At 36.3% G+C, this 12,809-nt stretch overlaps 1 protein-coding gene across 1 annotated transcript; it reads left to right on the top strand.

Moving 5' to 3' along the window:
• Nucleotides 1-166: 166 nt before the first annotated feature.
• On the top strand, nucleotides 167-11,410 carry Prp19 (pre-mRNA processing factor 19). Its single transcript, XM_022063033.2, has 10 exons — nucleotides 167-206; nucleotides 2,899-3,048; nucleotides 3,270-3,411; nucleotides 4,154-4,292; nucleotides 4,426-4,620; nucleotides 5,663-5,848; nucleotides 5,984-6,184; nucleotides 6,274-6,421; nucleotides 8,569-8,773; nucleotides 10,520-11,410. Exons 1-10 carry the CDS (start codon nucleotides 188-190, stop codon nucleotides 10,659-10,661), a joined length of 1,527 nt encoding a protein of 508 aa, XP_021918725.1. The 5' UTR covers nucleotides 167-187; the 3' UTR covers nucleotides 10,662-11,410.
• The last annotated feature ends 1,399 nt before the right edge of the window (nucleotides 11,411-12,809 follow it).

The following is a 12,809-nucleotide window of genomic DNA, read 5'->3' as shown; positions in this document are numbered from 1 at the left end:
AAATTGACTCCTCGAATTCAGCAAGATAAATCATCTTCTAGCATATGAATTCGTATTCCCATATTTTAAGCTCTCATTGTAAGAAATTAATAAAAAAAAGTATACTGATATTCGTTAAAATTGTCATTATCTATTGTAATTTTAAATATATTTTCCTTATTTTGATTATCGTAGTTCCATAGTAAAAATGGCGCTGTGTTGTGCTAGTGGGTATCTATTAGCATTTGTTTCAGATTGAAGGATAGAATTAAGTAATATCTACAGTTTAATGTCACACATATTAATCATTTAATTGCGTAAAAGAGAGATTCTGTTTTTAAAATGATACTATTCCTGTATATTATTAACTTTAACGTGTAGGGTTGCTTGCGACCGGCACATTGTAAGGAGAATAGGCCTCAACTTCATTTTCCGCCGTATAAGCGTTGTATAGATGCTTATTAAGTGTGGAATGTTGCATGTTTTTAGCATTAATGTAAACTGTTGACGTAGTTTTATTAACATTTGATACTATTTTGTTAAAATAGGCAACTTTATATTTAGGAAGATTATTTACGTTATAAGTTTGTAGATCTTGTGATTATTATTAATTTAGCGTTGGAAAAACCTTCAGTCGGTATTTCTCTTCTAAAAAGAAATCGGCTTCCAATTCACGAATTTCTAGCTTATCACTTCACACAGGATGTTTGCACAGGGGATCATAATTCTAAAGTACATGTAATGAACTCCATAATGCAGTCCTCATTAAGAAGCTCATGTACGCCCAGAACTACCTCGCATTTTATTGAACCCCGGAGGTTCATTATTGTGTTCGCAAGAGCCCACTTGTGGTCCCTATCCAGAGCCAAATGAATTCAGTCTTCCATGAAATCAGTTTAAAAATATCCTCCCATCCACACCAAGGTTTTCAGTAGCTCTCTTATCTTCAGGCTTTCCAACCAAAATTTTGCATATATGTCTCATTTTTCCCATGCTTGCTGAGTGCCTTGCCCATATCATTCTCGATTTGATCATTGTTTCTGTTTAGTGGAGAATACAAATTATGTAGCCCTTCATTATGCAGTTTTCTCCAGCTTCCTCTTACTTCATCTCTCCTGGGTTCAAATATACTCAGTTTGTGTTAACATGAAAGAACAAGTTCTGAACTGTTGGCAGCAAGTATTCTCTGCATTTAGTCTGCTCTTAATTTCATTATGAATTCAATTCTGATTTGTTAATGCCATTCCCAAATAACTGGACTTTGCCACAGTTATAAGGGATTTATTAGCTACCTTTATAACTGTGGCCTGCAGTCTGGTGATGGAGTTGTGGACACACACATAGTTTTCTCTACATTTACTTCTTGACCAACTTCTATACCCACATCTTGTTGAGCTTCCATGTTTTCCTTTATGATATTAATGTTTTGATTCAGTAAATTACTATCATCAGCATAGAACAGAAGCTGGTGTGTCTCATTCAATTCTAATCTAGCCCTCCCTTGTTTTCTTGGATCTTCCAGATTGTATGTTCTAAAATAAAGTTTAGAAGCAGTGGTGATGAAGCATCTCCTTGTTTCAGACCATTTTAAAACGGAAATGTATGGGACAAATGTTTACTTATGCATGCTTTGTTATATTTGAATTAGCCTAATTTCATTGGTATATTGAATTCACACACTTCCTTGGAATCTTTTAATAACCGTTGTAGAGTCCTATTGACTGCCATTTTTTCTTCGGTATCTGAGGAATGCAGAATTTCTGTCAGTAGTTGATGTATTACATCAAAATCCACACTGATGATCCCCAATAATTTCATTTACCCTTGATAGAAGTCTGTTGGATAAAATTTTGTATGTAGTTGATAACAGTGATATTTCTATGCAGTCAACATGAATGCATCTTGTAATTCTTCTCCCTGATATCTCCTTCATTCATATTGCTAATAACCAGAGTAGCTGATGTGCCCATAAACTATCCTTCATCCTTATTCTACCCATAGACTGTCTTCACGTGCGGTATTATGAAGTAACACTGTATTGTTTTATTGAAAGCTGACACTTTCCTGGGTGTTCTAATCTCAAGATGAATATGTTTTGTTTGTTTACCTATCCTGAAACATGGAATGTAGCTATAAATTGTTTGTATTGTTCTGAAACATCTTTGGACCTGTGTATCCAATTTCATTTTGATAAACCATTCCACACACTGTGCCTTTTCCTCCTGGTTCATGGCGACTGACTTGATTCGCAAAGATGGATACAGTGCAGTGGAAAACAATGGGTGCTACCATCTACTGGGAACTTGGTGAAATGTTGAGAGTTTCTCTCACAAATGATGCTCAAACATTGTGTCTGTGTCTTTTCATAAAGGTTTTATTTTCAGTAAAGTTGCAAAGATAATTTATGTATAAATCCTGTATATGCTGTGGTGACATGTCACATAATTTTGCTCTTGGTATCATATCAACGTGTGTAGTAGCGGAAATAATTCTAATATTCCCACTTTCCCCCTGATTATTTGACTGAATCATTCTGGTTATGATTCAGTACCTAAAAATAATTAAATTTGCTCTCCTCTGCACCTTATAATTCAAGTACCAATGCTGTATAATTCTTATAATACTATTAAATCTATGAAGAAAGTTAATTTCTTGAAACCCTTACTTTCATCTGAGGGAATTTTCAGACCTTGTGAGCTGCTAGTAAGGGATGCTGTAGTTATCATTATTGTCATTACAGTTTTTTTTCTTTTATTATTCCATTGCATATGTATAAACTTTACTGCATTGATATGCACTTACTACTATTAATACAACTATTGTTACTATTGCTACTGCTGCTGCTGTTATTGAAGTGGCTCTATCTTTATCATATATCTGAATGTTATAAATGTTAAGCCTGATATTCTCTTATTTCAGTTTCCAATGAAGTTCCAGAACATCCTGTCATATCTCCAGTGTCTGGAGCCATATTTGAAAGGCGTTTAATTGAAAAGTACTTGGTAGAGAATGGGGTAGACCCCATCAATGGCAAGGAACTTGCAGCTGATATGCTCATTGATGTTAAAAGTTAGTAATAGGATCTTTTAGTAATCAAGAGCTGTGTCATGCATTTTATTTATAAGAGTGTTTAATAAAGTTTTCTTCACAAGTATTATTTTTTGTTAATAAATACACTAATAGAAGCTAAAATGCTATATCAAAATCATCCTGTTATATACCTGATGTCCAGAGAATTTAACAACTATTTACTAAAAGAAAGATGTTGATGATATACTTAAATGTTTCAGCGACACCCGTGGTCAAACCAAAGCCTCCATCAGCAACAAGTATTCCTGCTATTTTAAAAACACTTCAGGATGAATGGGATGCTGTAATGTTACATAGTTTTACTCAGCGTCAGCAACTGCAGACTGCAAGACAAGAATTGAGGTACATAGTATGTTATAATTGAAGGATCAGTTAGAAGGGAGCAAATTCACAAAAGACAAATTTGTTGAATCTTGTTTTGATGTAGAACTTGACAAATTTCATGCAAGTATGGCACTACTAGAAACAAAAGTCTCTGCTTTAGAAATAGGTTTCTGTGCGATGTATGACATTGTTACTAGACATCTGTTTCCTAGAAACATTCAATATTATTTAATTTTTTTACCCATTTTGCCTCATTTGTGAATATGAGATTAATACCAAATTTAGAATAGTAATAATAAAAGTGTCACGTCTCATCTCATAGGTCATATTTATCTTTAATCACATCACTGACATCTTACTTTCATCTGATTTTGAAGAAAACTGACTTCTCACTACTGTGACAGCCAAATTTTTTTCTTACTATGTCACTAGTGTCTTAACAATTCCTGTTGTTACTATCACATAAAATTTCTAATCTCCTCACTTCCTGTCGAGAGCTCTGAATTGTACCATAGTTACTGGAGTGGTAAGTGCTGGGATTCAGTTTCAAAATGTAAGAAATTGTAGTTCATTTGCAAATTAAGTAATGGTGTAATTAACCTTGATCAACTCCTTTTTTCTTTTTATTTGTTGGGAGAAAAAAAAAAGTCATCAGTTGGTTTATACTCCAGTAAAGAAGATAATTGTGACTTATATAAAAGTATGACACACATGTAAGCTGTATTCTAAGTAAGAAAATTATGTTTCTTTTCTGTAACAGTCATGCTTTGTATCAGCACGACGCTGCCTGTCGTGTAATTGCTCGACTCACTAAAGAGGTAACTGCTGCTCGTGAGGCTCTTGCAACGCTTAAACCGCAGGCTGGAATGACTACAAATCCTGCAGGAATCCCACAACCAGTAAGTTAAATGCCCTATGAATTAAACAATAACAGTAATGAGAACAAGCAGCAATAACTTTCGTCATTGTGTATGAATTGCTGCGGTATTCAAGGAGTGGTGGCATACTAATTGAACATACGATGTGTTTCAGGCAATTGCTGTGGAAGCAGGTGGTATAGCAAACCAACCAACAGAGCAGGCAGGCATGACAGCTGAAGTTATTCAGAAGCTACAGGATAAAGCAACTGTTTTGACTCAAGAACGAAAGAAGAGGGGGAGGACCGTACCAGAGGACCTAATCTCGCATGATTCCATACGCACTTTCCACACGCTTGCTTCACATCCTGTATGTATAAGTAAAACACCATTTTCAGAGTACTGTGAAAGACATAGAACACTTAATGCAGGAAGGATCCAAAGATAAGACACTATTTATTCAATTCTTTCATTTTTGACCCTGTGTAATAGATTTTTCATGTTATGAAGAAAAAATTCCAAGTCTTACAAAGATGGACCACACTACTTGTCTGTTAAGAACTAACATATGTCAGAGGTCCCCTGGTTTTGCTAGTCAGGTGTTACTGTATTTCATTACAGCGTGTATTTCATAAATAAATTTTAAATACCACTAGATATGTGAATTAGTATTATGGAATAATAGACTGTCCATGTGATATTTCAGGTTTCTACCACAGCTGTTATGAAGATGGCTTATGTAGTCTGGTTGATTTTTATCAGTGTTTCAGAGGAGCTTCACTGTCTCCACTATCAAGTCTTTTTGGTTCGTTGACTGGCGTGGCTTACTCATTACTTTGATTACAGATGCAGTGAGCTCCTCTGAAATGTTTTATCTACCAGGCTGTTTCACAACATTGCTGAAGACAGCTGTCTTATCTAAGTTGTCCATGCATATTGGGGGTGGGGAGTTTCATCCACAATTTTGGGGATACAATTTTTTTTTGTAGCATATATTTAGGAGATGTTAATTTTCCTTAACTTAATGGCCTTCTTCCACATACCAGTTGCTATATATAACTCGCACATTATTCTTACTGGAATAGTATTTTGTTATTTTCTGTTGTATGCTCTTTTCATTGATTTCTAGGTACTTTATCCTTTATTTTGACCTCAGTGTTTTCTGAATAAATTTATGTGGATCAGAGTTGTTATACAGTACGATTTGAAGTCTAGCATCACCTGTAACATTGAGGAAAACTATTAATGCAGTTTTATCTTTATATTTGGTGTTCGCCGATGTTGGTCTTTTATTGTCTATTCTTACAATTTCCTCAGAAATATTAGAGAGAAAGGGGTTTTGTGAACAAATCTGATTGGTAACAGAGCCAATGAGACCACTTGGCTTTCTCATAAAATGGCTTTTTTTGCAGGGTCTTCATAGTGCTAGTATCCCAGGTATTCTGTCTCTTGATATCCATGGTGCAGATACGAGCAAAATATTGACTGGAGGAAATGATCGCAATGCCACAGTTTTCAATAAGGATACTGAACAGGTGGTGGCTATTCTGAAGGGTCACACCAAGAAAGTTACACGTGTCATTTATCATCCTGATGAGGTAATCTTTAACTTTTTGCAATGTATTTTCTTGAAAAATAAATATTTAAAATATAATATGTGAGGAACCCCTAAGTAAAGAATCTTTTATAAAATATCTTTAATAACTAAGATATAATATTTTGTCTTTTAACAGGATTTAGTGATAACAGCATCTCCAGATACAACCATTCGGGTGTGGAATGTTCCAACATCACAGACAACTCAAATGCTTCGAGCACATGAAGGCCCAGTTACAGGCTTGTCGCTCCATCCAACAGGGGATTATGTTCTTTCAACATCAACTGATCAGCACTGGGCTTTTTCTGACATAAGAAGTGGACGTCTGCTCACGAAGGTACTTTACAGTCTTAACAGTATTATATGTTTGTTACATAAACGTAGATGTTGCTGTTGTACTTAATTGCATTTAAATTGATAATATAGGTTGCTGATCAAGGTTCAGGTTCAAGTGGTATTGCATTGACAACAGCCCAGTTTCATCCAGATGGTCTCATCTTTGGTACAGGAACTTCTGATTCACAAGTCAAAATATGGGATTTAAAAGAACAGTCAAATGTAGCAAACTTTCCAGGTAAGAACAAATTAATTTACTTCTGTTTCATTATGTTTGGCTCTGTTCTGTGCCAGTCCAAGTTCATAGTTCGATTCCCGAATGGGCTGAACCTGAGATGAGGGGTAAACCAGGCTTTGGCATGTTAATCTGGTTTATGTAAGCGAAGGAGGCGTGATTAGATGATATTTGGTACGCCTTACTTCATCCAAATTTTATTAATTTTAGCCTTGTTAAACATATTAAATTGGAAGAAAGTGGCCATACTCAGTCGCTTGACTTTCCGTCCAGAGGGAACATGAAATAAACAAAGATTGTGCAATCGTTTAAGTTGTTACGCAACATACTCTTAAGCCTTTCCAGATGTGGAGTGACGATTGCATTGAAACTATTGCCTCACTGCGACTGACTGGTGGAATTTGAATATGGCTTATAGGCGTGTTCCCGCCGTTATGGGGTGATTTTGGCGGAACGAATCAGATCGCCGTATTTAAAGAACGATTGTGTTGTTGCAAGGCTCTCTCTTAAGTTTTGGTCTTCAGGTAATGCAGACCGTTCTACATGTACTTCAGATTTTTTATATAACAGCCGAATCATCGCACTGCCTTGCATTAATTGTAGCTGGTTACACTTCAAAGTGTCTCAAGAGGCAATAAAGTTAACGTCTCTCAGCTCACCAGTGGCGTCTTTAGTCGTCTATAGTTACTCCAGAGATTTCGCATCCTTAGCAAAACATCAACCCCACCACTGCCTTCTCCGTATATTCCTTGGGAATCGGAGGCCCATGCTCACCGACAAAACCCATGCCCATCATCAGAATTTCCTTAAATCCCTTTCACACTTATCATAAGTACTAAAAGTTGTAACCGTATGAGTGCCTGGCACGTCACTGGGTCTGACCTGTGGCTTCAACAAGCAAACAGCGAGTCGAGTGTGGAAGGACGGTTACATCTCTGATTTGTGTTTGATCTGCTAGTGACAGTAAATAAACATTATGTCATGTAATTGGTTAGGTATGATAAAGGTGAATCCCTTGAAAAATTATACCATTGGAACTGCAACTGAAAATTAAGATAATATTTCAAAACTTGGGTTGGTATAGACTTGTCTGATTTTCTGTTAAACTGTATATAAGATTTATATCGTGGTCTAGCAGTTAGAACGCTGGCCTTGTAATCCTGGGGTCTCGGGTTCGATTCCCGGCGGTGCCCGAATTTATAACTTGTGTTGGGCAAGACCGTGGTCTAGGCAACACGGAGTTTTCCTCCGTGGCATCCCAACAATTACTCCATTCACACACAGAAGAAGGCAATGGCAAACCACTTCTGGATCATCTGCCAAGAACGTATATGAACAGGTCCCAGTCCGAGAAAAGGATGGAAGGATCCTGTTCATATGGACCTGTCGTCAGACAGAACACTAATAATAATAAAGTGTGTAACAATTATAATTTCTGGCAGCCCTATGTACTAACATTAGTGGCAAGTTTTGACAAATCTCAAATGTTAAGATGCCACCACTCTTCTGATAAATTCAGTCACGTTGCCTTGTCTTTTGAAAATATTACTTAGTATAATATGTATTTGACAAACATTTTTGGTATTATTCTTGTCTTTTAATTGTTAGAGGTGGCTCTAAAATTAATCAACTAAGTCATGATGTGGTAATAAATATTGCATTACACCTATTTTTAAGTGTATTTGTAAGGAAGTAGAAAAGATGCATGCATTATGTAGGATTTGAGGTTTTCACGATCCTTGGTCATTCACTCTGCCCATTCAGAGAAGTTGCTGAGTCTCTGTGATATCACCACCCAGCCTGCCCTTGCAAAGGTCATTGACCTCAGACATACAGCATCATGGGTACAATTGAAAAAGGGTCAGGAGTCATGTTTTGACTGAACTCACAGCCTCCCAGAACTATTTTTGCATCTAAAACTGAGCAAGTGACATAAAGGAATTGACATGCTTACATACATTATATGAGCAGGAATGATAAATTTAGAGGCAGTCAGAGAGCAAACACCACCAGAATTGTTATGTTTTGTGTACATTTCCTGACCTGTTTCATTATAGTGATCATTTCATATAAAATACTTTATAGTGAAGTGCTTCATAATAAGATTCCTTATATTTTAATCTCAAATTTTGCATGCAACTTGCTTTCAGGTCACTCGGGTCCTATCACTGCTATTTCATTCTCTGAGAATGGTTACTACTTGGCAACAGCAGCTGATGACACGTGTGTTAAACTGTGGGATCTAAGGAAGCTGAAGAATTTTAAGACGTTACAAATGGATGAAGGTTATGAGATTCGGGATCTATGTTTTGACCAGAGTGGTACATACCTTGCTGTTGCAGGGACTGACGTCAGGTAAAATATTTTGATTCTTGACATTTAGTATTGTGATATTTTGTGTTCGCATAATCATTCTATGCTATGAACTGTTTTGTTTTCACAAGTTGTAATCTTTTTTTTAATATATGTTACAGATTCAGAATAGAACATTGAATAAACAGAGCTGTTAGGAAATGTTGTTTCCTCAAATTTCAGTATGTTACAGTCTCAAAAGACGTGTAATAATACATAGCATGTTCTGTGACATATTTCTCTATATTGCTTGCTGGTATACATTTTTGTACATATGTGGCAGGGTTCATAAGGACTGACAGTCTCTTGTTACCAGGCAGTAACTTCAAGCCTGTTGTTTACCGGCAGTCATGTCATAGTGTACAAGTAGCCCTCGATTTATGCCGGGGATGTGTTCCTGGACCAACCGGCGTAAATTGGAACGATTTTTTAATGTAGTCAATGATATGCATTCCCAGCACCCAAACGTTGATGAGTAATATAATGGTATTACATTTAAAGCTCTGAAATAACGTAAATAAATAAAATAAAGGGAATTTAAAAAATATATTTTATACACTTACAATTGGCAATGGCGTGATGAAGCGGCGTTAGTTCTCTGATGAAGTCCCTGGTTGAGGATCATCATGTGTCGTGTGGACTGTGGATTTTTTCTTTCAAAATTTCATGATACGGCCTCATGGCCTCAATTGCATAAGAGCAAACTCGCATATGCAAAAGTTTGCATTTCACAAATAGCTTTTACTGATTCATCGATCTCATTGGAGCAAATTCGTGTTAACGAAACATACGTAATTGCAGAGATGACTGTATTTATAATTTTTATTCAAAATGAGCTATGTAAGAATTATGATTTAGTATAAGAAGCAGTACGAGAAACATTGTAAAATGTTATAAGTAATAGTAAAGTTTTTTTTTTCACTTTTTGACTTTCTAATTTAAAAATCAGCGTTATTCTGAATCGGCGCAAATTGGACCGGCTCAGATTGAGGCCTACCTGTATTTATATTTTTGCTCTGGAATGTTTATATGAGGAGAAGCACAGAACATTTTGATTGGAACACCTCATGGATAGAAACTGCTTTGGAGATAAATGTAGGTGAAATAAAGTGAAAGTGAAATAATTAGATTATAGAGGCATAAACTTGATTGATTGAGGTTAGGATCTGATTCACTAGTCTTGTGATATTTATAATTAAACTTTGGATTTCATGACTAGGAATTTCTTGAATGGCTGAAGGACAGTGCACCCATATCCTGTTTTCTGTAGCTCAAAATGCTTTCTAGACCCATCCCTATCTTAATGCTTGGCAATGGTTTAGTGCATCAAGGAAATACAGTGTGGGGCCACAGTGGTAAATTTTAGAATATCGGTATCAGATAGATGGCCTACTTACAGGGCTGCGTAAGAGTTTCCAATGAGTAAACAGTTATTTCAGAATTGTTTATTTAAGGAAAACAGCTTAAGGAAGACCATGTTATGGTGAGGAAGATGATTGGTTTGTTACCTTTCAATATTGTAATAAAAAACATAAGTTTTCCTATTTATTGAATCAGACATTGCCAAAAATGTTGAGGAAAAGTACATTATAGTTGTGTCTTGTCCTGTCTCACATGCATATTTGTTATATGGATACATGAACAGGGAAGTGAAGAGTTGTTTGTAGGCTCTAGTAACTGATATTATGTAACCTTTCCTTCAACTGTTTATGATTTATAATATTTCTAATGGTATTTGTGTTCTTTCAGAGTGTACCTGTGTAAACAGTGGCAAGAATTAAAAGTATTTAATGATCATACTGCAATGGCCACAGGAGTGAGATTTGGTCGCCATGCTCAATACATTGCCTCAACTAGCATGGACAGAACTCTTAAACTCTATGGTTTGTAATCACATATAGACAGACTATATTCTTTCCTGTGAAGAAGGAAGAGATTTATCTGAGTAGAATGTGAATTTGCTAATGTCACATGGATTGGTATCTCATACAAGAAGAATTTTGAATAGAAGAGAGTGAGGAGATGTTACCTTCTTTCATAACAATCTCAGAGCATATTGCATTTTGAGACAAAGTTTTGTTCATGATATCTGTATACAATTCGTTCATTTTTGCGAAGATCTTGGCAATATTTTGTCAGTAAGTACAGTAGTAATTAAATATTTAAAATTGTAACATGAACTGAAGATGTATTCTGTATGTGTTGACATTCCTTATTTTAATCCAAAATAAAATGTATTCAGGATATCAGCAAAGAATGCTGTGTTGCCTAATAATTATTGGATTAGTACATTGTTTTTTTGTGTGATCTGTATTTGACCTTCGACATGTCCTTGATAAGTTCATGCATAGAAAGAGTGTGGTATTGCCCTACAATATGCCTAGTTTTACCAGACAGCTTGTACAAGGTAACATTTTAAGCAATTGGCCTTATATGTGAATGTTTCAAATCTCTTTAATTTTAATTACGCATAAAACAACAACTAAGATTGTTGATTGGTTATGAGGTGGCATTTGCACCTAATTGATCTCACATTTTCTTTCAGTTCTTAAATTTCTAAGTTTGGATTGAAGTTGCATCATTTGTTTTATATATTAGTATGACATGTGAGAATTAAATGAATGACATACTTTGTTCTAATGTATGTTTGTTTACATTAGTAAAGAAGTCCAGCCTTCATCCTTGTAATCAGTTCCTCAATATCCTGAATTAACTCAGGTTTAAAATTTTGCAGCTATGAATTATTATGCTCTCTCTCTCTCTCTCTCTCTCTTCTTATATTAGTACAGTGAAACCTCTATCCATCCTTCCCCAAACTATCGTTTTCCCTTGTGCATCGTCCGTTTTGTTCGGTCCCGGATACATCCCATATAAAATTACATTTTCCCGCTTCTATCGTTCCTCGAACTATCGTTTTATCGCATCGATCGCTCAAAAATCTTAGTCCCGGCCCACAATTTTCCCGCAATGATCGTTTCTGAGAAATTAAAATGCTGGGTTTTGAGATAAATTAATACTGAAAGACGCACAATGTTTTTGGAATACACAGTAGCGGTAACCTGTTATGTCGCCCAACCAGCACAGATTCTTTTGGAATGAGGGGTGATAGTTGGAGTGAATGGGGGTGCTCATTGTCAGAAATTTTACGAGTTTAATTAGGGTGCACTCATATTTCGTTCCAGCGATGCCAGATGGCATGTGCAGTGTGAATTTCTAAGTACAAAGGAAAGGCGGGCGGCACTTTTCATTCTTCTGGTTCATCTCGTTTCCAGTGGTTCAGTGTCTTCTACGGCTACGTTTCGTCGTGTTCGGCAGTAATAGTATTTCCATTCTTCCTGTTATTGTTCCAGTCTATACTTTTGTTGTTGTTCCCGTAAATATTTTGTTATTCCTCTTACTCCTGTTAATTATTTTGTTGTTATTCCTGTACCATGTCTCGCCCAGTAAAGCAAGTCAGAACTCTTCAAGAAAGATTAAAAATCATAGAAGAAGTGGAGAAGAATCCATTTGAAAAAAGATTGGATTAGCACCATCTACTTTAAATTCAATAGTTGCAAAGAAGAAAGAAATCTGAAAACAAACTGACAAGTGTGGTAATTCAAGCAAAAAAAGGAAAATCGGAAGAAAATCAACTTTCAGTGAGCTAGAAAGTGTCCTCTTCACTTGGTACCAGCAATCGCGGGCCTCAGGAATTCCTGTTGATGGCAACATCTTGCGGGAAAAAGCCAAGACGATAGCCGCAAGACTGAATATTGAAAATTTTGCAGCGTCGAATGGCTGGATTAGTAGGTTTAAAGAACGACATGGTATGGTCTACAAGAAGTTAGCCGGCGAAAGTGCTGCTGTGGATGTGGAAAGAACGGAGCTGCGGCTCGAGAGACTGCCAACACTGCTGGAGGGGTATGAGCCGCGGGACATTTATATTGCGGATGAGACCGGACTTTTCTACAACGTCCTTCCGGATAGGACGCTGGCATTGAAAGGTGAATCTTGCCACGGGGGGAAACGTACAAAACACCGAATTACAGTTCTTCTGTGT

This window comes from Zootermopsis nevadensis, unplaced genomic scaffold (assembly GCF_977971745.1).
Source record: "Zootermopsis nevadensis isolate Lab colony 2312 unplaced genomic scaffold, Znev_1.0 Znev_ptg000019l, whole genome shotgun sequence".
Lineage (NCBI taxonomy): Eukaryota > Metazoa > Arthropoda > Insecta > Blattodea > Termopsidae > Zootermopsis > Zootermopsis nevadensis.
This window is presented reverse-complemented; position numbering and strand designations above follow the sequence as displayed.

Bases quoted from the DNA above. Each gene is read 5' to 3' on its own strand.
- Prp19 (XM_022063033.2), top strand. The intron at 3,049-3,269 runs GTTAGTAATAGG...TAAATGTTTCAG, and splicing joins TATGCTCATTGATGTTAAAA to CGACACCCGTGGTCAAACCA. The intron at 8,774-10,519 runs GTAAAATATTTT...GTGTTCTTTCAG, and splicing joins GTTGCAGGGACTGACGTCAG to AGTGTACCTGTGTAAACAGT.